This window comes from Saccostrea echinata, unplaced genomic scaffold (assembly GCF_033153115.1).
Source record: "Saccostrea echinata isolate AGI-Se365-2 ecotype Australia unplaced genomic scaffold, CSIRO_AGI_Sech_v1 ptg000015l, whole genome shotgun sequence".
NCBI classification, from domain to species: Eukaryota; Metazoa; Mollusca; class Bivalvia; order Ostreida; family Ostreidae; genus Saccostrea; species Saccostrea echinata.
Genome location: NW_026889764.1, coordinates 3,054,005 through 3,081,206, shown reverse-complemented (window position 1 = coordinate 3,081,206; position 27,202 = coordinate 3,054,005). Strand labels below are relative to the sequence as shown.

General features: G+C 34.5%; 2 protein-coding genes across 2 annotated transcripts; one reads left to right on the top strand and one right to left on the bottom strand.

Annotated features, from left to right (window-relative positions):
* The first annotated feature begins 210 nt into the window (after window positions 1-210).
* Window positions 211-5,655, top strand: LOC133187990 (angiopoietin-related protein 7-like). Its single transcript, XM_061323381.1, has 4 exons — window positions 211-624; window positions 3,138-3,237; window positions 3,685-3,849; window positions 5,379-5,655. The coding sequence occupies exons 1-4, from the start codon at window positions 211-213 to the stop codon at window positions 5,627-5,629; spliced, it is 930 nt and encodes a 309-aa protein (XP_061179365.1). The 3' UTR covers window positions 5,630-5,655.
* Window positions 5,656-8,452: 2,797 nt separating this feature from the next.
* LOC133187989 (heavy metal-binding protein HIP-like) lies at window positions 8,453-9,390 on the bottom strand. Its single transcript, XM_061323380.1, has 2 exons — window positions 9,033-9,390; window positions 8,453-8,868 (listed from the first exon to the last, which is right to left on the bottom strand). The coding sequence occupies exons 1-2, from the start codon at window positions 9,388-9,390 to the stop codon at window positions 8,453-8,455; spliced, it is 774 nt and encodes a 257-aa protein (XP_061179364.1).
* Window positions 9,391-27,202: the final 17,812 nt, after the last annotated feature.

Below are 27,202 nucleotides of genomic sequence, written 5' to 3'. Positions count from 1 at the left end.
TGTTTCCAACAAAAAATATCAATTTTTTCAAGAGGAGTTTTTAACAAATTAAATAATATTATGAATACCTAAAATAAAAAAACAAAATGAAAATATCTTCTTTTATAAAAACGGGGTTGTTGCAAATTCCTCACATCGTTACGTCAGTAAAATGCCAGCAAAGACAAAAATACATAAAGATTGATTGATACTATATTATCTGTTACAGAAATGACAACATCAATAACCGCAGATTTATTGACAGATTCAACAAGTTCAGAATCAGCAACAGCAGAATTAACTGACTCAACAACACCAGCAACCGATAATAACTCAACAACAGATTCAGCCACATCATCACAGACAACAACAGATTCAGCCATTTCATCACAGACGACAACAGATGCAGCCACATCATCACAGATAGCAACAGATGCAACCACTACACAGGCAACAACAGATGCAGTCACGCCACAGACAACAACAGATGCAGTCACGCCACAGACAACAGCAGTTGCTTGTTTTGACTGTGAATGTGCAATAACTGTGGCAGGGATCACGGTGACTGGTCCGCGAAAGTTTAATTTAAGCAACAACAAAACCGTTATTTGTATTCTGGATGCAGTACAAAATCACAAATGGACGGTAAGTTAAGGACACAATGAATTGCACTTTTTATATATTTATTCCCATTTGCCCATTTCAAAATAAGAATAAATTTACTGAATGCGATCTTGTATAGAAAGTATTAAAAACTGTTTATCCTAGTTTATAGTCGTCATCACAAATAGTTGTGAAATGCATCTGGTCGCTCTAATAATGGAAATAGATTTGTTTTCTCTTTGTGGATATTTGTTAAATGCCAATAATATAGAACTGTATGTATATTTTTGCCCCCATAAAAGCTAAATTTTGAAAATCTCTTAGGGTATGTCATATGTCATAACATATTTGAAGTAAACAATGCAAATTGTACAACATTCAATTAAAATAAAAAAAAAACGCTCTCACATATTTTAACTCACAGATGCTTTCACGTTATGATATGCTAGGAATATTCAAGGTAGGTTTCAAATGATATTTTTAGGACAACATACTTAGACAACATACTTTGCCAAAAATTGCAGATATATTGACAACATAACATTAACTTTGTTTTAAGCCTGAACTTTGCATAATTCGACCCATATCTTAAAGTTTACAATACTGGCCCCAACTTCTTATTGCAGCCCGGAGGACCGGGCTGCTCTATACATGTAAGTATAATTGTTGGTATATGGGGATTGAGGTGGGAGAAGTTATTCAGAATTGAAGGTTTTCTAAACATTAAAAAGATTGTTAATCAGAATGTTCTTTCCCTTTATAAATTACGAGATACACAATATATTTACTTCCATAAAGTGAATCTATAAAAATATATATGTTTTTCATATTTAATATATAAAGTTGCTTATCATTTACTATCAAAAAAACGACAGGTCCCTTTTTTTAGAACATCGAATTTTACTTATCGCATAAAAACGTAAAAAAGTACTTTACACAGTTCGTGTTTTATATTCTTTAAGTGAAAGACATTTTTGAAAATAGGAGATGCATGTGTCTGGTTTCAAATTATATTTTATGCAGCCAACATTTACTTGAGGAATTGATAAAGTTTAAAAGGGTATCGTTTTTGTTCGATTTTCATCCGACTATAAGTTTTCAAAATATTCTCGACTATCGTCTCCATCATTTAGACGCATGCCTTTTTCACACATATCGAAGCGGTTTGATGATCAAGACTCATTTCGATTGTTTACTTTATTTATTTATTTCCCGGGCGACAATTGATGGTTACATCAATGTTTTCTTGTTTCTTTATTTGAAATAACACTATACTTCTCACCGCTCAGAACTAAATTCGTATCAAGCTTGATATAAAAACACACTCAGTCTAAATTGAGTATGTAGATTTTAATACCCAAAGTGTGATATTTTAATAGCATTGATTGGTATTGTTTTTTTTTTATTTAAAGTTTTTTTTGATATACAATAGGATTACATTTATTGCCATAACTACATCTGATAAAATTTGAATGAAGTTCAAGTGATTAATGTAAAACTTTCACTTTTATGCAAAAATGCAAAAAGGTCAAGTAAATTGTACTGTCGCTGAGTAATATGCACATTGACCCCAATTTTCTTCCCAAATTTGAGTTATGCTGTATGAGTAAATATTTGAAATATACTTCTCAAAGAATCCTTGATATAGTCCGTGTCAGGAGTGACATACCTAAAAATGTACTGAATTATATATATTATATGAAAAATTCAGACTTTATAAAAAGTATCATAGTTTGGAAGTAAACTATCGGCAATATTTGTTTCTGTGCCGTCACAAACTATCGTGATTTTCCGCTATTTTTAAGAGGACAAGTTGTACAGAATTTACAGTTCAATTTCGACTATATAGTTCACAGAGTGCAAACCTGCTCCATAATTATGTATTCACATTTTTCATTGATATAATCACTCTAAACATTACTTAAAAAGACTGAGTTGAGCTGACCTGCGCTTGGTGACTTTTAATCAAAATATCGATGTATCGACGTAAAATACACCTTTTTCTCTAAAAGTGATCTTTTTTTTTTTTAATTTAGATCATTTTCTTGACGTCATATCTTACAAAAGGAATCAGGGCTGATGAAAATATTTAATACTTTGAAGTCTGCCGATATCCACGTGGATTAAAATATAGTTAGAGATTTCTCCATCAATAATTTTTTAGGACAAATATTGGTCTTAATAGACCATATAGTCCATTGATTACAGCAAAGAAACGTTAAAGAGACACCGTGAAAAAAAAAAAAACGGGAAAATTGACAAAAGTAGAATTTTGTAAGACACATGGAAATTTTATTCAATCCTGAAAGTATTAGGATTCAGAAAATTACAGGTTTCAGAACCTAAAAAAATCTACTTTTATGTAAAGAAATACAAGTAAAATAATTCTAGTTTGCCCCAACACGAAAACATTGCTTCACTTCTTCCTCTTTAAGGTACGCATCCGCAGAAAAGTTGAAGAAGTAACCATGTTGTCAATTCCATAGATACAAATGTCTGATGACCGAGGATTTCATAGCACATTTCTTCAAATAACAATTACAGCTTCATTGCAGGTTATACAGAGGAGATTCTCCACCGGAAGTCAGAGTTTTGATCAAGATTGGATTGACTACGAAAACGGATTTGGGACTTTGGCGTCAGAATTTTGGATTGGTATAACTTTACATTAGTAGTGAAAACCTTTTCCATAAATAAATTGGATTTCTACTAACATGATTGATTATAAATAAATAAATAAATGATTATTACGTTATGAAAGTATCTGAAAAACAGATTCAAGTAGTAATTCTTGATTTTATTCAAAATATTTTTAATATTATACGCATTTCATAAAGTGATAAAGACGTAAATAAAAAATGACTTAAAAAGTGACTTAAATTCAGTCAAGGTTTGTCTCCTGCCGAATGTCCCAGTCTATATACATGGTAACTCAAAGATTTAATCTATGAAATACAGTAAGCACATGTCTACATCAACATTTTGTAATTGTTTTCTAAAAAGAAGTATATAAACAAGGGAAAATTAATTTGATCAACTTAAGTTTGTAATTAAAAGCAACTTTAATAATAAATAATAACAGTTATCTTGAATATATTTTAGGCAATAAATACATACATGAGCTGACATCTATCTACGGGAACACTCATCTACTCATTGAAATGGTTGCTGGTACTGGTAATATGGGTTTTGCCGAGTACACATTCTTTATCGATGATGCCATTCAGGATTACCGTCTACATGTCTCTAACTATGTAGGAAATAGGGGTAAGTCCGCATAGAATTATTAAACAGGAAAACTCCTTCAATCAGAATTTCTTGATCTTTACCAAAAACTCAATTTTTTTTTTTACTGTAGCACCCAAAGAAAGTTTTTATCTTACCAATTGACTGGGATTCTGTTTTTCCCGACTCTTCAATGTTTTTTTTTTTTTACCTTAAAAATATCTCAGACTGCTTAATTCCATATTATTATTATTCATCAGCGGTTTCAAGCAATTGAAAATGCTCGCACACATGTCGGTAAATTAACAAAGTAATGTATCTTCCCTTGCGATTTTCTTCCAGATTCATCATTGAAGATAGTACCTTTATAAAGAAAAAATTACAAAATCTCAAATATGTTTTAGGAACATCAAATATGCATGGTCTAGTTCAAAATAGATCAACACATATATTTCAGTATTAAAAAACAATAGGTGTTCAGCAACAATATAAATAGCATGTTTTGATAACTAAGTAGAATTTTAATTCTTTTAGTTCGACGGCAGTTCTAATCACCTAACAATATGTGGTGTAAATAGCAAAAGGTGTTATTGCAAGATGAAATATATGGAGATAACGAACAGTATTCAAGCTCAAAAGTCCATTAAACAATACAAAATAGGAGCAGAGCAAACACGGACCTCCAAACATCAGAGGTGGGATCAAGTACCATGGAGGAGTGAGCATCCCCTGCCGACCGGACACACCCGCCGTGTGCTCCTTGTCATGATCGGGAAATAACGGAAAAATCCGTCGACAATTCAGTGTGTAAATAATGGCCTAACAATTAGTATGAAAAACGTCAGTCAGCATTGGACTCAATGATAAATTGTATTTGCTGACAAGGTCATTGTATCGACCATAGAACTTACGAAATGATGACTTTAAACGGGACAGCTGAAATTCTTGTTTCATCAACTTGTTTGTCAATAATTTATCTCGTTTTAGAAATTGTATATACGTAGAGCATGCTCTTGCGTATCGAATCAACTGAGAGATATATACCCCGTACATGTATGCAGGTGATGAAGGTATATTGATGCATAAGTAAGGGAAGTTGACGATTGAAAAGTTAAAGTCATCACGTTTATCATAAAGCTTGGTTGTTAGATTACCATTTACGTCTTTTCCAAGTAAAATATCCAAATATGAAACAGATGTGTCAGACTCTGTGATATCACAGATCACTTTCAATCCAATAATTGAAATCATTGGATAATTTATGCATGAAAGGCAACTCATTACATTTTCTGTGAAATAAAAATGTAAATGCTCTCTTATAGGATTGAAATACACGAGACATTCTATGTTACAATGTCATTCCACTGACTTCAGATACAATGACGACCGCTGAAAATTTACATGCATGTTAGGCACTGTACACTTCAAATGGCTAAAATTAAATTCAGTTGCAAATATCGACGAGGATTAACACACTTAACTTTCAAAGTGTTGTCACAGAAAAAGCAGTTGGAAATGTAAACATCTAGAAATCAAAAGATACATATGCATGTAATTGTCATTCCTTTTAGGAGATCCATTAACTTCAACAGGAACTTGTACAGAATGCGCAGACGGAATGAAATTCACAACCAGAGATCGCGACAATGACATGCAGAATTTGAGGAACTGTGCAACATACAGCCGAGGTGGGTGGTGGCACAATGCGTGTCAAAGGTCGAACCTGAATGGACAATTCGGACAGTCCAGTTACGTATACGGACTAAACTGGGACGGATTCATGGACATATCTAGTGTTGAAATGAAAGTTCGGAAACCTTGACCGAAATTCTAGCATTTAATGTAACTGCTGCAAATATCTTTGGAAGCAAATTGAAGGCACAACCTATCATCAATTTAATATTTGACAACGTAGAAAATTTGATTTATATGTTGAGGCAAGTTAAAAAGCTCTAAGTTCCCGACGCAGTCATTGAACAGTTTATTTACATTTCTTTGAAAACTGACGGATAGAAAACTGGAGATGAAGAAGATTGAAAATCTTTTAAGTCTGGAAAAATATCCTTAGACACAAAGAAGAAATAATACAACAAAATACATACAAAACCAAAACACGTCCATAAAATTGCATTGTTATAATGCAGTTTTATGAAATCAAGTTAAAACTTAATTATTTTACCTTTTTTTACACGGAGAAAGTATTTTGGAAAGTCGGGCAAATTCATTTTAATATCATTCAGTTCAGTATCTATTTTATTTGAATTGTCCGAATGTTATTTATGCTTAAGTCATTGAGGGAGTCAGCAAAATTCCAGTTCTCCAAGAGAAAGCTATTTCCCGAGGCGAAGACTAATTGGTAATACTGAAAATTAAAATCCCTCAGTCAAAATTATGACCCATTGTTGGGCATCATCATTAAAGCTTACAAAGAACAAGTCTCAATAAGGCTTATCTGTGGTCCCCGGTTACTCGTCAAATTTCGAACATTTATTAAAAGATTTAAAAATTAAATTTTATTATTAACTAATGTCTTTATTATTTGAATCATTATCTGAAAATGTCAAACAATAGATAAAGGCAGGATACGAAGCTGCGTGTTGAAGATCGGGTCCTTTGATTTTCATGAATATCAAAAGAAATCAGTGACACGTACACACTTCAAAGCTTTCGTAAACACCGAACACAGGTTTGTTCAGAGTCGAGTTTGAAATATAATGTGTACATTATATGTGTAAAGGTTGAGTGAAAATATCTTTGTTGAACAATCTTGTGCTCTATGCTTTCTAATTAAAAATATTGTGATTTTGAATCTCTTCGCTGACTTCATTTACATGCGATTAACCTCTTTATGACCTGTTTAGAATCATAACAAGCCATGTGGATTTGTATCGTTACGGGTAATTGCCCCCAGTAAACGTGCTAGCTCTCAGCTGAAACGTACTCAGTTTTATATCTGTCAGCATGGACTTGTTTGGTTCATCTTGTTATATGCGTTTTATTGCCAAAGATTTGTAAACAGAAGATTGTATTTGTGTTTGATTGTGAATCTTGAACATACAATTCGTCTTTGAAAGGAAAAATGTCATATCAAGATATTCTTTTTATAGTATATAATCTAAATGTCTCCGCCCATTTCCATGTAATAGAGGAACCGTAGTCTGATCGGGGGAAAATGTTCCGGCATTTTTTAGTGCGATAGGTTTAAAACATTGGATTGTATTTTTTGATACGTTTAATTATTCATTATAAATACACAATGCTTTAATTAGAAATACTTCGTTATACACAACGAAAACAAACAAAATACCGTATGCTAATATTTAACCGGTAAACCAAGGGTGTAAAAAGGGACCACACAACTATACTTAAGTAGAATACTCCTTTCTGAATGAATTTCACCCAAAGGTTTCAAATTTGAAACTTTTCACTGTTAACCCAGTGATCTTCTGAATGATCTTGATTCAAAATGAGTTTTTTTTTCAGACTACTGGCAACAATTTACACATGCTTCAACCATTTTAAATCAAGGGTTTTAAATTTTTACCCCGGATACAATTCGGTGATAGATAGGCACACCCTCCTTAAACAATATGCTGTGTGTGTGGATTCAACATCAAAGATATTGGAGCAGGTGGAATGCCTTTGAGCAGTGAGGGATCTTTTTCATGCCAACATCTACTGCGACACGAGACCTCGGTTTATACGGTCTCATCCGAAGGACCGGTCTCCTTGTCCCGCAGTGGGATTCAAACCCGCTACGTAAGGATTAATTTCCTCCCTCCGCGACTCTGGAACAAATGTTCTAACCACTGGGCCACGCCGGCGACAATTATCCTTGATCATGACTAATGAAACAGTTTCCTAAAATAAATCTTTTCATAAAATCTTCTAAAAATTGCATTTATTCAAATGAAAGTCAATTTTCCTTTATTTAATTATTGGATGTTGTTTTTCCAGATGAGTGTAAAACAAAACAAGAGATGCAAGTCATTCTTCAGTAGTAAGCCAAGTAATGAGGTCATGAATGTGTTTGAGAAACATTAAAACACAGATCCCTTCTCAGGCGACTAGTAATTTTACGGTTTTTTTCCTTCTGAAATACGAACAATTGGGTGGGGATTCGGTTGTAAACAACTTTTCAAATTGTATGAATCTTCCGTAAAATCTTAGAATACATTAACAAGGAGAAAAAAAAAACAAATATCCAACTTCCCACTCAACTCCATTATTTACAAGGATCTTTTCTGCCTTGCTACCCATTGTCACTCTGGGTTTTTCGAGGTAGAAATATCAGTGTATGGGGTTGTGAATGAATGTGGGTCTTAAAATGGACTTGTTTCTTTAGAATATTTGCCGAGATACAGAATTATGAATTTTTTTGTTTTGTTTTGAATAAACTATCATCCGATTCATATGACATGTTTACTGTGTTTTCTGCATATCTTGCTAAATGAACAACATCATAATAAATTACTACTACATGTTCATACAAGTGAAAAAAAAAAATGTTTTATGAAATTATCTTAAAAATATAAAATACAACACTACTGTACTTTTCGAATTTAAAAAAAAAAACTCGTAAAAGGCTTCTGTCTTAAGTTTTATTATTTTTTCAGCCTTGAATAAAGATATTTACATCTTTTATTTATATTTTCCATCCGGAAAAAGAAGTGAATCCATATATCCCTCCGCTACAAACGTTGCCAACCCCAGGAAGAGATGAATGTGTGCGGATGTAGACGTCATCTCCATGGTTAAGGTAAGCCGTGATGAGGCCTGAAGCGGTGTGGATATCATGGATTTCTTGACCATCCGTCATAATATAGGAAAACTGGGAGCCATTAATGACAATTTCAGAGCGTACGTAACTATGGTAATCTGCTACCACTGTCCACGAAAACACATAGATGCCTTCCTGTGGAGCCATGAAGTGTCCACTGTATTTGTTATAACCTGAACCAGTGTTTGTTTTCACTTGGTCAAAGATGAAGGTGTGGCCAAGACTTGGATGTGGTATGCAACTGCTCATCACAGCAGTAAATGCAACGTCAGTCGAGAGCACTACAAGAAAATAAAAAGTTGCTTATTTTACATTTTTCTGTTAAAAGTAGTTCATTTACACGTATTTATGAAGCTTACTTTTTCTTAAGCTACATGTATGGTTAAATTAAATTTCTAGAGATTAAGAAAGAACAAAGACATGCACTAGTTTAATTAATAATTACCTGGTTGACTGTTTATAAGTCGCTTTACTTCTGTGGTTACCTTCGGATTTCGCTCACTCTGAAACTTTGTATTGTTAAAACTTGCCCAGGTATTCAGAATGTTGTCATGATTCTTATCCTTAACAAAAAACGTTTCTGCAAGTATTTTCATTTCTTGTCGAAGAGCTTTGATGTATTTGTCCTGTTTACGAATATGTTCCTCCAGTCTGGTGATTTTATCATCAGATTGCTTTTGTGCCATCATGACAAAGTTCTTAACCTTTTTCTCTATCACCTGTTCAATCCAGGAGCCTTCTGCATCTTCCTTCACCGCAAGGTATCCATTGATGATTGCACAAAATATTAATATTGTCTTCATTTCGAACATTTTTGGTAAATAATTCGAATGTGTTTGAGGCATCTCTTATCTATTTCTAAATTGTCTTGACAGGTTGTAGATAACTTCGATTGTAGAGTATGCCCAAGATTTCTCTGATTATCTAGTGGGAGGCCGTACGGCGTGTCCCTAATAAAGTTCATAAATGCTCGCCCTCTTGTTTTACACAAATATAAATCAGATAAATACGTTAGATTTTTGTTTTGCAGTGTATCAGATCATATGTGACTTAACAAAGTTTATGAAAATAAATCTTATATGTCATTTTTTTTATATATATATACCTCCATTAGATTGGGCCATTAAGTCCCCTGTATTGGGATCCTGCTGTAGAAAAAAACAGAGGTAAATACTAAAACGGAGAGCTTGTTTGGATTACTTGTCTCATTATTGTAAATCCTCTCCTTCGGCCCGTTCAGCCTAGTTCTACTCTATTCACCGCAAGATATCCATTTATGATTGCAGAAAGTATGAATTTATGTTGTCTTCGTTTTGAAGAGTTTTGTTTAAAACTTCGAACGCAACTAAGATACTTATCAATTTCTCATCTATCTAAACGGGCTGCAACATATGGAATAAGAATAAGATAGAAGTATATGTCCATATTTTCTGATGATCTAGTAAGAGCACTTTATGGACTGTGCATAAAGAAGTTCACAACATATGCTTTGTTCTAGAGACATTAACTGTATGATTATACATAAAAATCAATAAACTTTACAAACTGTATTAGATTCCTCTGCTGTAGTATAACAAAGGTAAATACTATACTCTTGATTTAATGCACCTAGTAAGTCTCAAGTACTAAAATATCTTTGCTCTTTGGCCTGTACAGTCTATAGTAAAAATTTATGACGGTTTTTGAATAATCCCAATGCATGTTCAACTATTCATTTCTAAATGTATCAATGAATACTTTGATGAAATTTTCAATGTCTGCACTTTTTAGCAAATGAACAAAAAATAATGATAATAATAATAAGCAATGTCAACCGAAATCGTATAGTTTGAGATATCTAAGACTATTTGATGACACTATATAGATCACATAAGGATAATTAATAAAGATTTCAAAGATTTATCTCAAGACTGAAAAGATTTACAGGATGCCAGAATAATGATGTTATACAGAAATCCAGGGATTTATAAGGTAGGTACATGTATATAGAAGTGTCTGGGTGAAATATTGTTCCATGGTGTGATTGACTGATTAATCGATTGTTGTTTAACGTCCCATTCGGGCTTTAAAGTTAGACCTAAACTCGGCATTCAGGGTCATTGAGCAGTAAGGGTTCTTATTGTGCCAACGCCTACCGTGACACGGGACCTCGATTTTTAAGGTTTCATCCGAAAGAACCGTGACTTTCACTTCCAATGCCGGGCACTTGGCAAAGGAAAAGTCACTACCTATGTGTTCGTCATAGGTTTGACGCAGCGCTGAATCCGGGCCTCCCCATCACAAAGCGAAGGCCCTACATCTGGGCTATCGTGACCGGTTTGAGAGAGAGATATCAAATTAGAGAGAGAGAGAGAATCAAGTACAATTAAGTAGTTCTAATGTAGAACTAAAGTGTAGTTCTTTTTCGGAGTTCTATACAGACTTAGTCAGTCTTATGTTGTAATACGAGACCTGGTTCTATAAACGTAAACTAAGGATTGACGTAAGCCATATTGATAAAAAAATTTATCTAATCAAATTATTGATTGATTAAAATAAGAAAATATATTGACTTTATGTTTTACATATGGTTCAAATATTAAGAAATTATACTCGTTATTTGACAATTCAAAGATATACAAAATGTTGTTCTTTTTTACTGTCTTTTCTCAGATTTTGGGAACAGGGCAAGGTTTCCTGATAAAGGAAACAGCAAATATGTTGTGCCAACATTTTGAAAACCAGTGATCCATTTCCCAATTTTTTAAACTGATTTGATCTCAATATAAATTGTCCTCAAATTCTTAATAAAGTTTAGATAAACATCAATTATGTAATAAAATTAGAAACGTTTCAAGGGAATTAATAAGTTTAAAACGAAAAATCATTGTGACTTGCTCGTGAAGAAATGACGAATACCGGTACAAGAATGCATGATGCTGAGACAGCCGAATTTCCTTAAATCAAACGTTTCTTTGTTTTCTCATGCTTTATGTACATGTGCATTACTAGGCTGTGTTCGTGTTTGATGTCTGAATGGTAATCACGCGCGTTAAATATGCTTTAGTTTTTAGCTTACTTTAAAAAATCCTTTTGCAGGAAGGAACTCTCCTCTGTTAGACTGTGTTATTCATTATAATAATGAGCTCAGGGAGCGGCGCGAAGCGCCTCTTGTCGTTGCATTACAAACGAAGTCTAAGCAGTGCTGATTTTAATCAAGACAGTTTCGCAGGTATGTTAAGGCAGTAACCAGATCATATTTCGGCGAATTTAGACTTTTTTCGTAGAATGTAACATTGATAAATCGGAAAAACCATAGATAAAACATTTACTATTATTATCCATTGTATAGACGTCATTGAGTCTTAGGCTAAAAGACGGACTCCACTACGACGTCATCACGTGACGTCTATAAATAGAAAAATTGCCTTAATGAAAAAGTGAAAAGTTCAACACTACCCCGGAGATAATTCATTTCTTTTAGTGAAAATAATTATGTAAAAACATCACTGGGCCATGAAAAGTGCTGCTAGAATCCTACTCTCCTGACACAGAAAAAAATATTCCAAAGTTTTGCTTGAAACCTTACCAAAATTTTTACATTTTATACATACGATCAAGGAATTTTTATCAATTCATGTTAACCACACGATTCTAGCAGCACTTTCCAAGTACTATAGAATACAAGCTTTCGATACAAACAAAAATTATATTTCAAAGTATGCGGCGTAGTGTTGAACTTTTGCATCTTTGTTGTTATAGAACGACAGAGGAACGGCTGATCGGGATTTCAAAGCACTGACTATGTTCATTATAAGAAAACATGATAAGAATATAGCAGCGTACCTGATTCTTAATCTTTAATTCCTTATGAATAACACATAACATTCATGGTATATACCTTAAAACTCCCATTTCATATATTTGTTTACATGAATTCTCATTTCACTAGGCAAATATTTGATCAATAGTTATGACGTCATGGGTTTGGTATTTAACCCCCGTGCTAAATAATTAGCTATTTATACCACCCAAAAACGACAAGATTTAGTTTATGTTATGTTTTGAATGATTCCATTCTTTTCTTGGACCTGAAAACTTTAAAGATAGATATTAAGAAATCATTATTTCTATAGTTCACGTCATACAGCTTACTATGACGTCATATTGTGAAGGCAAGTAGGATAGATCTCTGGGTGTAGCCTTAACATACCCGCGTTAATCTACTATTTATCCTCTATATAGCCATTGAATCAATGTGATTTTATTTTTTGTTGAATATTTGTTGCTACCGCGAGAAAGTAGCTTGCAGAGAGATGCAATTCGCTAAGCATTAAGGGACCACAGGTAATTGCGGAAAAAATCATTTGTATTAATGTGCTAAGTCCGAATTTTCTCTTCGCCCAGGCGTTGCTTTAAGAGCTCGCAGCATACATATAACGTCATATGAGTCAGAGTCTAGACGTAGCAAATGTCACGTGCGGTTTGACGAACCCGATCTAAATTATAACTGAAAGGTATCTGTGATCGCCCTAACGGTTGCACCGTCAACATATTAACGAGGCCGAGTCTAATTATTTCTACCCTAGAAATTTTGATAAATTTTCTTGAATGAATTTTTACTATTATATTAATTATTTTAAGATAAAAATATCAAATACTAGTATTTGCCATCCCGATTTCTAAGAGGGTCATCTTAAAAGTTGTCAAATTTTACTATTAGACCCTATGGGAATTTGTTGGAAAAGCGCCAAATTATCACATTTCCCCATTTGTTTTGTATTTCTGCCCTACGGATTTCATTTTCAGTCAAATACATGAAAGTTATTGTAAAAAGTCACCAAATTGTGAAATGTCAAAAAAGTGGACCATCTAATTGGTCTAGGAATTATTACAACGTTTATTTTTTCCCAACGCCCAATACCTCTAAATTTACCATATTGCAGCATATATTTGGTATATATCGGAGCAGATGGATTATTTTGGTAAAAAATAAAACGTTTAGATTGCTGGTATGTTTCTTTTGATGTTCTGTCAACAGTGTTTAATAAAATGTCCATGGACGTCTTGAATACTTAGCGAGTCAAGCGTGATTCTTCAGCGTCATGCATTGCTTACAGAACCGGAAAACAGTGACGTCTTGAAAGCCATTTCAGCAATTATTCCTAAATATTGTCTTAAAGGCGCATTTTAAAACCAATAAACGTTACAGATAATGTTCATTTTGTGTTACAATTACAATACTTGGATAGGTGTGTAACGACTAAAGTCAAGTTCTTTTTTTATGGTTCTTTATTTTGAATTAAATTATCAAATTGGCATTAGCTATAAACAAGCAAAAATATATACACACATTACCAATAGAACACACAAACAAAAATAAAAGAATTAATCAGTATATGAATTTAAATTCAAACGAACACATACCACCAAAATATGGCAATGCCACACCCAGTCACTCAGTCGTACTTTTACTGCGCGTGTGGTGTCTACATTTAAATAAACAGAATTACCGGTATTTATTATATTAACGATAAAAAGATATAATAATTAGTATAATTCAAGTTTAATAAAACACAAGATTAACAAACATTCTTACCGTAACACGCATCACTCTCAAACTCAATCGAACACGTTCAGTTCATAACAGGGGCGTCAGCACAGTGAGTATTAATAGATAACTTGACAAACCAGTTTAAATCTTAGAGATTTACTCAACAAAATAATAAATTCAAATCACTGCACTGAAAATTAATTAAAAATAGATAACAACTAAATTAATATTCAAATAGAATTTTTATAAAGTTTTTAATAATATAATCTCTAAATAAAATTAAATACCTGGCGCAAGGACAGAAACTCTATAAATAGACAATCGGTTTAATAAAGTATGGTGCGCGTTTCGTGTTCTTTTAGTATGCGCAAAATCAACCGTTACATCCTCCCCGCACAATTTTGTAGATAAAACTGACTGTATACATAATTTATAAAAACACGAAGAAATGTCATTCGTTCAAAGTCATAATCTATGCCTCCATTTCCTCATCAGAGTCAGACTCTTCACAAATATTATTTTGCTCATTTTGGTGCTTTTCTTTTGTATCTAAGAGCTCGTTTCTGTGAAGAACTTTTGTTTCATTACTACCATCTGCTGACTTTACTTCGTAAACATTTTCCTGTAACTTACCTGTGACAATGTAAGGATCTGATTTCCACACATCTTGTATCTTATTCCTACCTTGTACATGGTTTTTAATCAGAACCTTTGTTCCTACATCAATAGAACAAGGAGTGGATTTCCTTTCATGAAACTCCCGTCGTTTTTCTGCGCTCTTCTCTGTTTTCTTACCTGCAACAGTCCAGGCGTACTTAAGATGCTCTTTGTGGGACTTCATCCAATCGTCTACCTGGTAGCATACATCATCCTTGTTGGTACCTAATAAATGATCTACAGGTAATCTTGGTTCTCTTCCATAAAGGAGGAAATAAGGTGTCAATCCTGTAGTAGAATGAGGTGTAACATTGTATATATAAACAAGTTCTGGCAAATACGCAGTCCATTTTCTTTTTCTCTGTGCATCAGGCGTTCTTAACCTATCATGGATGGTTCGGTTGAATCTCTCGCATTGCGAGTTACCTTCAGGATGATAGGGAGTGCTACGTGACTTTTTTTATACCATACAACTTGCATAACTCTTTAACCACCTCACCCTCAAAATTCCTACCTTGGTCACTATGCAAACGACTTGGTATGCCAATTTTATAGAACCAATTGTAGACTAGCTGTTTAGCGACAGTAGAGGCTTTTTGATTCTTTGTAGGAATTGCCATGGTATATTTCGTGAAAACGTCCGTCAAAACGAGAAACATTTTCAAAACCATCTGAAGATTTTTCTAATAATGTAAAATCCATTGCCAAAATGTCTAATGGTTGTTTAGCTATCAAGTTACCTATTGATGGTCTAATTGTTGGAACTGGTGTCTTAGCAACCTTGCATCTTTCACATTTTTCGATCCATTTGATGACGTCTGCCTGCATTCCTGGCCAGTAACATCTTTTCCTCACAAGTGCAAATGTCCTCTCTCGACCCTGGTGTCCAGAACAATCATGCAGAGACTCCATTACCTGTGGTCTAAGACATTCTGGTAACACTAACTGTAAACACTCGCCATCAAATCCCTTACTGGTCATGTACAAGACACCGTTCTTGATCTGTAACAAATGATACTTTCTTAGATATTTTCTCACCTTTCCGTTCTCTTTTGAAATTTGACGTGATGTTGGTTTGTGGCCAATCTCCATCCAGTGAAGTACTCTATTGATCTTTGGATCCTCCACCTGCAGTTTCCGTAAATCGTCCGAAGTGTATTCAGGAAACATAGGAGTCAGTTCCTTGTCCGTTGTAATTGTATGACAGTCTGTAATAAACTCTCTCAAGGAAACACTTTGAGACAATTCTGCTAAAATTTCCTCAGAATTAATTTCTAAATACCTTCTGCTAAGACTATCTGCGTTTTTGTTTGACTTTCCGGATGTATACTTGATATCAAAATTGAACTGTGCCAACTCCGAAGCCCATCTCAGTTCATTGGCTGCTAACTTTGTTGTTTTGAAATAACTGAGGGGATTATTGTCAGTGTATACGATAAAACTGCTACCTAACAAATAGTCTCGAAACTTTTCAGTTACCGCCCATTTTAGAGCAAGTAATTCCAATTTCATGGAGCTGTAATTCGACATGTTTCTCTCACCTGGTCTAAGGCTTCTCGATGCATAGGCGATTACGACTCTTCCGGACTCTTGTTGTTGACTCAAAACTGCACCCAAACCATCAAAACTGGCATCTATTTCTAGGATAAATGGAGAACTGAAGTTTGGAAAACCTAAAACTGGAGTGTTTGTAAGACATGATTTTAGTTTTTCAAAAGCATTGTCACACTCTGAATTCCATTTATGTTCGAACGGAATTTGCCTTGTTACGATTTTCCTCCCTTTGGTCTTTTTTCCTTGTTTAGACAATACAGCATGAAGAGGAGCAGCAATTTGACTAAACCCTTTGATAAATTTACGATAGTACCCGGCTAGGCCTAAAAAGGAACGTAATTCTTTTTCTGTTCGAGGAATTTTCCAGTCTTTGATTACAGAAATTTTCTCTGGGTCAACTTTGACACCGTCTTCGCTAACAACATGGCCTCGCTTTGGAAAAAGTGACACTTTGAAGGTTTTATTTTTAGATTGTGAGATCTTAATCTGTTGAAAACAAATTCAAGGCGTTCTAAATGATCATCGAATGACTGAGAAAAGACAAGAATATCATCGAGATACAAAAGAAGGATTTCGAAGTTTTTGTCACCTAAACAAGCTTCCATTAACCTTTGAAAAGTACTTGGGCTATTACAAAGACCGAAGGGCATGCGGACAAATTCATACAAACCCAAGGGACCAACTCTGAATGTCGTTTTCTGGCGGCCCTGTTCATCCATCTGTACCTGATAAAAACCTTGTGCAAGATCTAAGGTAGAAAAGAATTTAGCGCCATGAAGTGCATCTAGTGCCTCCTCGATCCTGGGAATTGGAAATGCGTCTTTGATTGTTTTGAGATTTAGTCGCCGATAGTCGACGCAAAGACGTAATGTACCGTCTTTCTTGCGGAGTAAAACAACAGCGGCTCCATATGGACTTGTGCTGGGTCGAATAATACCTTGTTTCAGAAGAGTTTGAATGCGCAACTTCACTTCTTCGATTTGATTAGGAGGTATCCGTCTATGTGGCAATTTGACAGGAACTTCATCTGTAGTAAGTATTTTATGCTTGACCGTATCGGTAGAACCTAGATCGTCGCTGTTTTTGGAGAAAACGTCCTGATGTCTATTCAGAACCGATACCAACCTTTCCTTCTCGTCATCTGATATGATTCCTCCGATATCTACTTCTACACCATGAATTTGAATAGCTTTATCTGTGCTAACTACGGCTTTGACATCATCTACCCTTTTCAAATTCTCACGAATATTTTCGATGTAAACTTGAATTTCTTGAGTGCTTACCTCAATTTCTGCCTGACAGTTGGGCTGGGCAGCGTACTCAACTTTGACGTCATGAAGGATGCCGATCCTGGTTTTTGGATTCAACCAAACATCTTCATCTCCGATGTTTACGACTCGAACTGGAATCATACCATTCTCTATATCTGCATAGGTGTCTATCACCAAGATGTTTTTCGGTAGAGTACCATTATTGCCATGGACAGCTTGGACCAAACCACTGAAGTTCTTGGACGTCAGACGTGCAGTACCTAAAACAACTTTCATTGAAATTGCAGGAAGTTTAATAGGATCTTGACCCGCAACTTTGACAAAACTAGATCTTTGAGAACCGTAAACTGACGTATTCATTTCAAAAATAGACAATGTATTCAATAACTGATCATTCTTTTCAGTGACTGAATATAACTTTTGTTCAACTTGTTCCTTTAGAATATGGAAGAAATTACTCCCGAGTACTCCAGGAACTTGTAACTTTTTCTGCTTACCATATTGGTCTGTGGTATCCTTAACCACCAGTATTCCAACATTTGGTATACGACCATGAGCAGTGTCTATCACTACCTCAATATAACCAATGTATGGTATCGGTAAGTGATTGGCGCCAGACACTTTCATCCACTTCGTAACGTCAATTAACTTAGGTTCAGCTTTCAATAGATCTCGAAAGTAAGTTTCAGTGATAGTAGATACTTGTGAACCAGTGTCAATCAGACACGAAATTGGCTTACCTTCTATCTGTACTGTTACGACAGGACATTGTCCTATAGCTCTGTCTATGATCCTCTGATCAATTGAGTCTTTTATCCTCTCACTTCCGTCTGCTGGGCGACTCTCTACAACAGACGCTTCGCGTTTAAAGTAAAATTAGAGACAGGTGCCCCTTGGGACCTACCTTTACGTGGAGGATTGTTGTTTTCTAACTGAGTACTACAGTCTTGTACTTTGTGTCCCTTTCCGCCACAACGGAAACATGTTAAATGGGATTGTCTGACTTTAGGAAATTGTCTTCCTTGCAAAGGTTTGGTTTCAAACTGTTGATTTATTTTTCTCATAACCTCTTCTGATAATTTCTTTAACTTTTTTTGATTTTCATCTATTTGCTTTTGTTGCAATTTAAGAATATCAAGAATCTCTGATAATTGACCATCATCATGTGATTTTGCAACCTTTGTTTTCATACTCTCTTGAATGCTAGTTTCATGTACTGAGCATGACTTTCCTAGTGGCTCACTCTTGTAATCTTCAGACCATTGCAACACTGTTTGTCTAAATTCACCAAAAGGCATAGATTTCTGTTCGAACGAAAAACGTCTAATCTCTCTTCGGAGAGATGAATCACGAATGCCTTCAAAAAACCGCTCTTTTAACATATCATCGACATCGCTTACAGCTTTGTAATCTTTTGCCACGATCTTGTCGAGTAATTTCATTAATGCTAAAGAGTAATTTTGCAACGACTCGCCATGTTTCTGATCTCTTTGATAGAATTGCTGTTGCAACGCGCCCAAAGTTTCTGTACTTGCAAAAACATCTTTAATGATATCTAGAATTTTGTCAGATGTATTTCTTTCCATTCTAGGTCTTAATCTTATTTCATCTTTTGCCTGACCACCTAAATTGTCCATCAAAAAATCTATCTTTGCATCTTCATCATCAATAATTTAAATGTTGCCTAGCATCATCTAACCATTCTGCTACATCGGGGTCACTCTCTTTTACAGGTCTACCACACAACCTTGCAATCTTTTTCTCTCTCGCAACATAGACAGTTTTATTTGGTTTTGGTTCATTTTTATATTTCATTTCTATTTCTTTCAAACTCAAAGCACTTTCAGTTTTCTTCAACCTCTGGTGAAGTGTTGCTATTTCATTTTCTAACTGTTCTGATTTTTCTTTTTCAAGTTCAAGAAGTTCTTTGATTTCCCTCTTAGTAGACATTTTTGAAAGAGTGGATTAATACACGAATGCACAGATATAATTACACAATTCTTATTGTTTAAGTGCACAGTTATAAACAGGTGAAGTTTTTTTTTGTCACCTCAAGGGGCGTTGTTTGGAATACTCAGATGTCCGTTGCGTTGCCGTTGAACATAAACCAAACTCAAAGTCTTTAGCGAATGCACTCGTTAACTGGTAGTTGAAGCGTCAATCGAATGGCACTGTAGTCTGCTTAACGTCGACAAAGGCAAAAGGCACTTCAGAATTCCGAAGTTGTCATCGAGTGTGGGCCTAAAAGTAACTCATTGCCAAAAGATTTCTTTTTAATTGTATGTCCACGACGCCATTTGTAACGACTAAAGTCAAATTCTTTTTTTATGGTTCTTTATTTTAAATTAAATTATCAAATTGGCATTAGGTATAAACAAGCAAAAATATATACACACATTACCAATAGAACACACAAACAAAAATAAAAGAATTAATCAGTATATGAATTTAAATTCAAACGAACACATACCACCAAAATATGGCAATGCCACACCCAGTCACTCAGTCGTACTTTTACTGCGCGTGTGGTGTCTACATTTAAATAAACAGAATTACCGGTATTTATTATATTAACGATAAAAAGATATAATAATTAGTATAATTCAAGTTTAATAAAACACAAGATTAACAAACATTCTTACCGTAACACGCATCACTCTCAAACTCAATCGAACACGTTCAGTTCATAACAGGGGCGTCAGCACAGTGAGTATTAATAGATAACTTGACAAACCAGTTTAAATCTTAGAGATTTACTCAACAAAATAATAAATTCAAATCACTGCACTGAAAATTAATTAAAAATAGATAACAACTAAATTAATATTCAAATAGAATTTTTATAAAGTTTTTAATAATATAATCTCTAAATAAAATTAAATACCTGGCGCAAGGACAGAAACTCTATAAATAGACAATCGGTTTAATAAAGTATGGTGCGCGTTTCGTGTTCTTTTAGTATGCGCAAAATCAACCGTTACAGGTGTTATGTTGCAAATACGATTGCATGAAACTAAAAAGCTGCGCAAAGTCATGCGCACTTGAATTAGACTCGGCCTCGTTAATTACGTACATGCATCAGGATTTGTTTTAAATTTTTGTATATATGGGTATGAGGATATACTAGTATGCTTTTAGAATAGAACATATTAAAATATCAGAAATGATGGAAATAAGTTGAAATTGTTCAGAAATAGTTGGGAACAAATGAAAAACTTGTGTCGCAGATGATGAAAAAAGTGTTGTGATTTTTTCTTTTTTACAAAAGCCCCTAGCTGCAGAGCCGTAGCTCTCTGGTTGAGAAAATTCGGACAGACAAACCGAGCGGGGAAACGCATACAATACAATAAATTATACCCGAAACGAGCGACAAAAAGCGTCGCCGTAGATCGCAGGTATTTACAATGCTTGGACCTGAAGATCTACGATTTGTCTGTCTGAATTTCCTCAACCATAGAGCTACAGTTCTGCAGCTAGAAAGCCCCCGACATAGACATAGAATTAAGATGAATTTTAACAATTGGAAAACAATAAATATAGCGAAAGTTAATTAACATAATGAGAAGCAAAAAGATCTTTGAATTGGTGCAAATGAAGTACTAAGTGAAAGTTTTTTGAAAATAATAAATTTACATAGAATTGTTTAATTGATTGTTATTCTACATCTCTTCTGAGAATCTTTTACTCATATGATACATGAACATCGTTGCAGGGCTCTAAATTTAGACTTTTACTCGGCACTAAAGGCAACTGAGCAGTGAAATCTCTTTATGGAGCCAAAGCCTACCGTGGGACTTCGGTGTTTTAGGTGAAATATGCAGATAACGAACAGTATTCAATCTCGAAAGTCCAATGAAACGATACAAATTTGGAGCAGAGCAAACACGGACCTCAAAATTTAGAGGTCGGATCAGGTGCCATGGAGGAGTGAGCATCCCCTGCCGACCGGTCACATTCGCCTTGTGCTTGTCATGATCGGGAAACAAAAAACAGGAAAAATCCGTAGACAGTTCAGTGTATAAATAATGGCCTAACAATTAGTATGAAAAACGTCAGTCAGCATTTGACTCAATGATAGGTTGTATGTGCTGACAAGGTCATTGTTTCGACCGAAAAACTTGCCAAAAGATGACTCCAAACGAGACTGTTGATATACTTGTTTAGTCAACTTGTCTGTTCTGTCAATAGATTGCCTCTTTTAGAAATTGTTCATACGCAGAGCATACTCTTGTGTATCGAATCAACTAGGAGACATAAACCCTTGTGCAGATGATAAGGGTATATTGCTACATAAGTAAGGGAAGTTGATGATTGAAAAGTTGAAGTCATCACGTTCATCAAAAAGCTTGGTTGTTAGGTTACCATTAACGTCTTTTTCTAGTAAAAATATCTAAATATGAAACAGATGTGCCAGAATCTGAGGTATCTTTTATTTCAAGCTCACTGGGATATATCGAGTTGACATACGAATTAAAGTAACTATTGTTAATTGATAATACGTCGTCGATATATCAAAATATCGAGTTGAAGGCCACAGCAAATGCTTTCTTCTTCTCATGTAGAAGTTCTTGAATAAATTCTGCTTCAATTGGCGCAATTGGTACCCATGGGAATTCCAACAGATTGTTGAAGACTCTCCAAAAACTACATAGATATTTGTCAATCAGAAACTCAAGCATCTTTTTAATATCAACTTCAGAGTACTTGTTTGTACAATCAGAGTGCATTTTGACAAAATAATTTTGCAAATGACCAATGACAAGTTAAGTATATTTACGAGTTCCATTTTTGTTGAAAAAGCAGCTGTCTATGATGTCAAAAAAGCCTGGACTTCAATTATCGTGGGGAATGGTTGTATAAAGTGTTGAAAATCGTACGATTTGATGTTATTGATTGTAGTAAAATTTTGTGATTTCAAATTTTCCAAAAGTTCTTTGGAGTTTTTAAGTATCCACATCTGATTTACACCACTTCTCGAATATACTGTTGAACAGTACTCCTGAAGTTTCTCCTTCATTACAGTAAATATTTTAGTGAGAAGTAAAGAAAGAGGCTTGGTATAACATTCACTGGAACCCGCTACGTGTCTTTGTTTGTAAGGATTTTATGAAGTTTAGGAATCCAGTAAAGGTAGGGTAATTCAAATTCATTTTGATTGTTGGGAATATTAAAATTATCTTAAACGGACATATGATTTTGAAGAATTTCCTCCTTAGAAAGGGAGGTATGGGTGTAAGTTGGATTTCCACCCAAAGAATTAAATCCTAGTTCCTTTAAAATACAATTCAAATAATGAGCCTTACAAACAAAGACTATGTTGTTACCAGCTTTGTCAGCTGGGACCAGTATATACTGATTGTGTAATCTATCTAATTCCTTTTTCACTTCTGAATTATTAAAGACAATCGCTTAATGCGAGATTTCAACATCCATCTGATGCTCTTAATCCAATCTGACAAAGTATCTAGGTCTTCTTTTTCGTGTTTGGCCCATCGCCTGCTGTATTCTTCCACAGAATTCAAAATATTTATAAAATTATGACGCCAGTTGAAAGAATAGGCTTTCCTTAATTTTGGCCTTTTAAAATAAGGGATTTAAGGTCCTCATTATTAAATATGTTTACATCACCAGTAATGACGTGTCCAGCAGGACTATAGTTGTAGGGTGAAGAAGAACACGTAGGAGGATTATGTATCAAATGCTCGATATCTAGGCATTGTAGAGTTTTTTTGTAATTAAAAAGTTTGGAAGCAATAGTCGATGTATATTTATAAGAAATACAAGGTGTGGACTTCAACTTGAAATATGGTGGAATACAAGACTGGGCCCTTTTGTGATTAAGAATATTACTAATATTATCTGCGTCGATTCCTTTGTTTGCAAATTGAAGTTTAAAGACCAAACGGGTTGTTTGAGCAGTGTTATCTTCCGTAAAACGTGGCGGTTTAAAAAACCTATGATTTGCAATATCCATAATCACAGATCCAAGCCTGTATTCTGGTGTCGAAGAATCCAAATATGGACTTTCCTTGACCTTCTCTATTAAACCATATAGAACTTTCAAAGGGACAGAGTAAAGTTTGGTGTGAATGTGATGGAGATATAACTGTTTATTTACATAAGGTACTAGTGAATCAAAAGAAACATCGTGTATAATAGGTTTATTGTATGACCGATGTCCATGACTTACGTCTCTGAGTATTGTTAAAAAGTCCCATCACATTCACATTGCTACACTGTGGACTTGAAAGATTCCTAATACTATCGACATTGTCACTGCTTCCATATGGAAAGGTTATGCCTAGTTTCCTAATCCAGTATTCTTCTCGTTGTCTACGAAAACGTGTACTCAATGATGGACTATTAGTATGATGGTATATCTTTTCAAGAATTCTAACTTTCATTGATAAAATAGAATGATCAGGTAAATTAAAGTGCTTGTAGAGAAGCTTCTGGTCCCCGTTGTTTATTTGAAATCTGTGATCCGATATTCTTTTATGAAGTGAACCCTTGGTTTCACCAACATAAATAAGCCCACAAAGGTTACATTCTATTCCGTAGACAACATTTTTAGATTTGCAGTTCAGATTTTCCCAAGTTTTGGTATAAAAGCTATGTTCTGTCAAATTGCTAGTAAAAGAAAAGTTTGTAATAAAAATATCATACTTTTAACAGTTTTTAGCAGAACATTTGGAAATAGATGCCATTGGATCGGAAAAGGATTCATCAAATATATCATTAAGAGAAACTTTACATTCCTTTAATTTTTGTACGAACTGTTGTTTTTAGGTCTCATCCCAAATTCAAGACGCATTACTTTCACTTCTAATGCCGGGCGCTTGGCGAATGAACAGTCACTGCCTATTTTCAGCGTCTTAGGTTTAACGAGAACAAAAAATCGAACCTGGTATTTTCCGACCAAAAAGCGAGAGCCCTACCACTAGCCTACCGCAACCAGTATATGTACAAAAGTATAAAGGAAGTTCAGGAGCCAGTTTCTCAAAAAGTCGTGAATTTGGACATAAGTTAATTCAACTAAGCAAGTTACACCAATATTTAGGCCTATAATTATGCATCACGATATCTTTTTTAAATATCATACTTTTAATAATATATGTGTTTAATAGGGTTTTCTTTGATTCTTAATGATCAAAACACTTGCAACTTTTCAAGTTCTTTACAGATTAAGAACTTGTGCCTATGAGCAGGCGTAGATTTAAGGCAAGATTTGGTCTCGATTTAAATCTTCACCTTATTGTAAAACACAGCTTAGTCTAATTTTCAGGTAGAGCAACTGATTTTGTCCGGACTAAGCTTACACCTGGTCTAAATCCTGTATGAGAAACGGGCCCCATTTATGAAATTTGCAAAACTTTGCTAAGCCTACAAGTTTGTATGTATCAGTATTCATTGAATCATAAAAAAGATATGAGTTTGGATATATGCTAGGTATATTTCTTTCTTTTTCATTCCTAAAAAAGGACAAGAATGAATAATGAATCTTATTTCAAAGTGCATTGTTGTTGCAGAGATTACAATGCGTCACATATCAATACCATAAAACCCATCAGCCTAAAGTGGCAAGTCATAACTTAGATTTACAAAAATATAAAATCAGATTATAACATAGGAACAGAAATCACAAAACAAAATTCATGCCTGCACATTTTATAATTAAGCCATTTTGAAGAATTTGCTGTATTTATATTCCAACCTTGATAAAAGTATCCCTTAGTATATTCTTTACTAAGTTGCTGAGATTATCAACATGTTAAGCATTCACGATTAAATCCAGACATTTTTTTGGGTAAAATATTCTTAATTTTCATTAAACTTTTTAAATAATAAAAGCCTCTTACATTAATGTGATAAAATACAGAGAACAATGTGCATGGTTTTTTTTTCTTTTCTACCAAACAAAATTCTTTGCCAGAAACCAAACATTTTAGAATTTTTACTACTGTCGACCGCGAGGTAAGTAATATTCTACTCAGCTATCCATACAAATTGTTAGGCCATTATTTTTTCACAGAACTGTCTAGGGAATTTTCTGTTTGCCCGACCATGACAAGGAACACACAGAGGATGCTTACTCCTCCATGACACCTGATCCCACCTCTGATGTTTTTAGAGATCCGTGTTTGCTCTGCTCCAAACTTGTATTGTGTCAATGGTTACTGTTCGTTTTTTTCAAATATCACCCCTGCTTTACAAAATTCCAGATAAAAAGATTTCAATAAATTCAGATATTACAATTTTCACAAATGCTTCATCATATACAGAAGAAACCCATAGATCCAAACGCTGGGTAATTATGGTCCTTTTGTTCTTCAATAGCAGATTCTTTTCCCGTTACATTTTTGCATAAAAATTGTTATCGCATGTTGTGGCCTCATCCTACTCCAGGGGGTAGTGATTTGAATAATCTTGAATTTTCATAACTCGAAGATGCTTCCAGATAAATATGACTAATCATAGTTATGCTGTTGCTAAGAAAACGATTTTTAAAGATTAATTCTAGATATTTCTATAGAAAAATTCGTTCGCCCATCAAGGGCCCACCCTAAGTCCGGGGTCATGATTTGAATAAACTTGAATCTACACATTCTGAGGATGCTTCCATAAAGATATGACTAGTCAAGGCTTTTTCTTGAGAAGAAGATTTTTGAAGACTTTTCCTATATATTCCCAAGTAAAACTTTGATCACCCATTGTGGTCCCACCCTTCCCCCGCAGGTCATGATTTGGACAGAGTTTCATTTTTTCTAGTTCAGTAGTTTTTGAGAAGAAGCTTATAAAATGATCCAACCATATTTTCACTAATTCTTAGTTATAACCCCCTTGGAATAAGGGTGTTGTCCCTCCTTTAAACAAAACTCAATGCCAATCATCCAACGATACTATGTACCAAATTTGGATGAAATTGACCAAGTGATTCTTAACAAAAAGATGAAATTGTAAAATGTTACGACAACAACGGTGACAGAAACGGACAAATTTTGATCAAGCAGGTGAACCTATAAACTGGTATCTACGCTTTGTCAGCTATATTTCACAAAGTTTCATTTTTTCTCGTCCAGTGCTGGTTCATTAGAAGCTATCTAAAATCCACCCAATTCTCCCCTTTGAAGAGTATGTGACCCTTCATTTTATTTAGCTTTAATCCCCTTTACCAAAGAATACTCTGTGCTAAATTTAGTTGAATTTGGCCCAGTGGTTCTCGAAGATGAAAATGTGAGAAGTTTACACAGCTAATTGTGCCATGCACGTACGTGTAACGTATGGTAGCACATACCATATGTTACACATACGTGAAAAATACGTGTATTCCAACTGCACGTTACACGTACGTGATACAACGTATGGATAACGTGCGTGTGACAACATACGTTTCACATAACGTACGTGAAACGTGTGGTTGGAATACACGTATGTGTTACGTACGTTTCACGTATGTGTAACATGTGGTATGTGCTACCACACGTTACACGTACGTTTATAAACGCAGGGTTTACATGTTTATTGTCAACCACACGTTAAACATACGTTAATGAACGCGTGGTTTACATATGTATTGTCAACCCCATACGTAACACATAC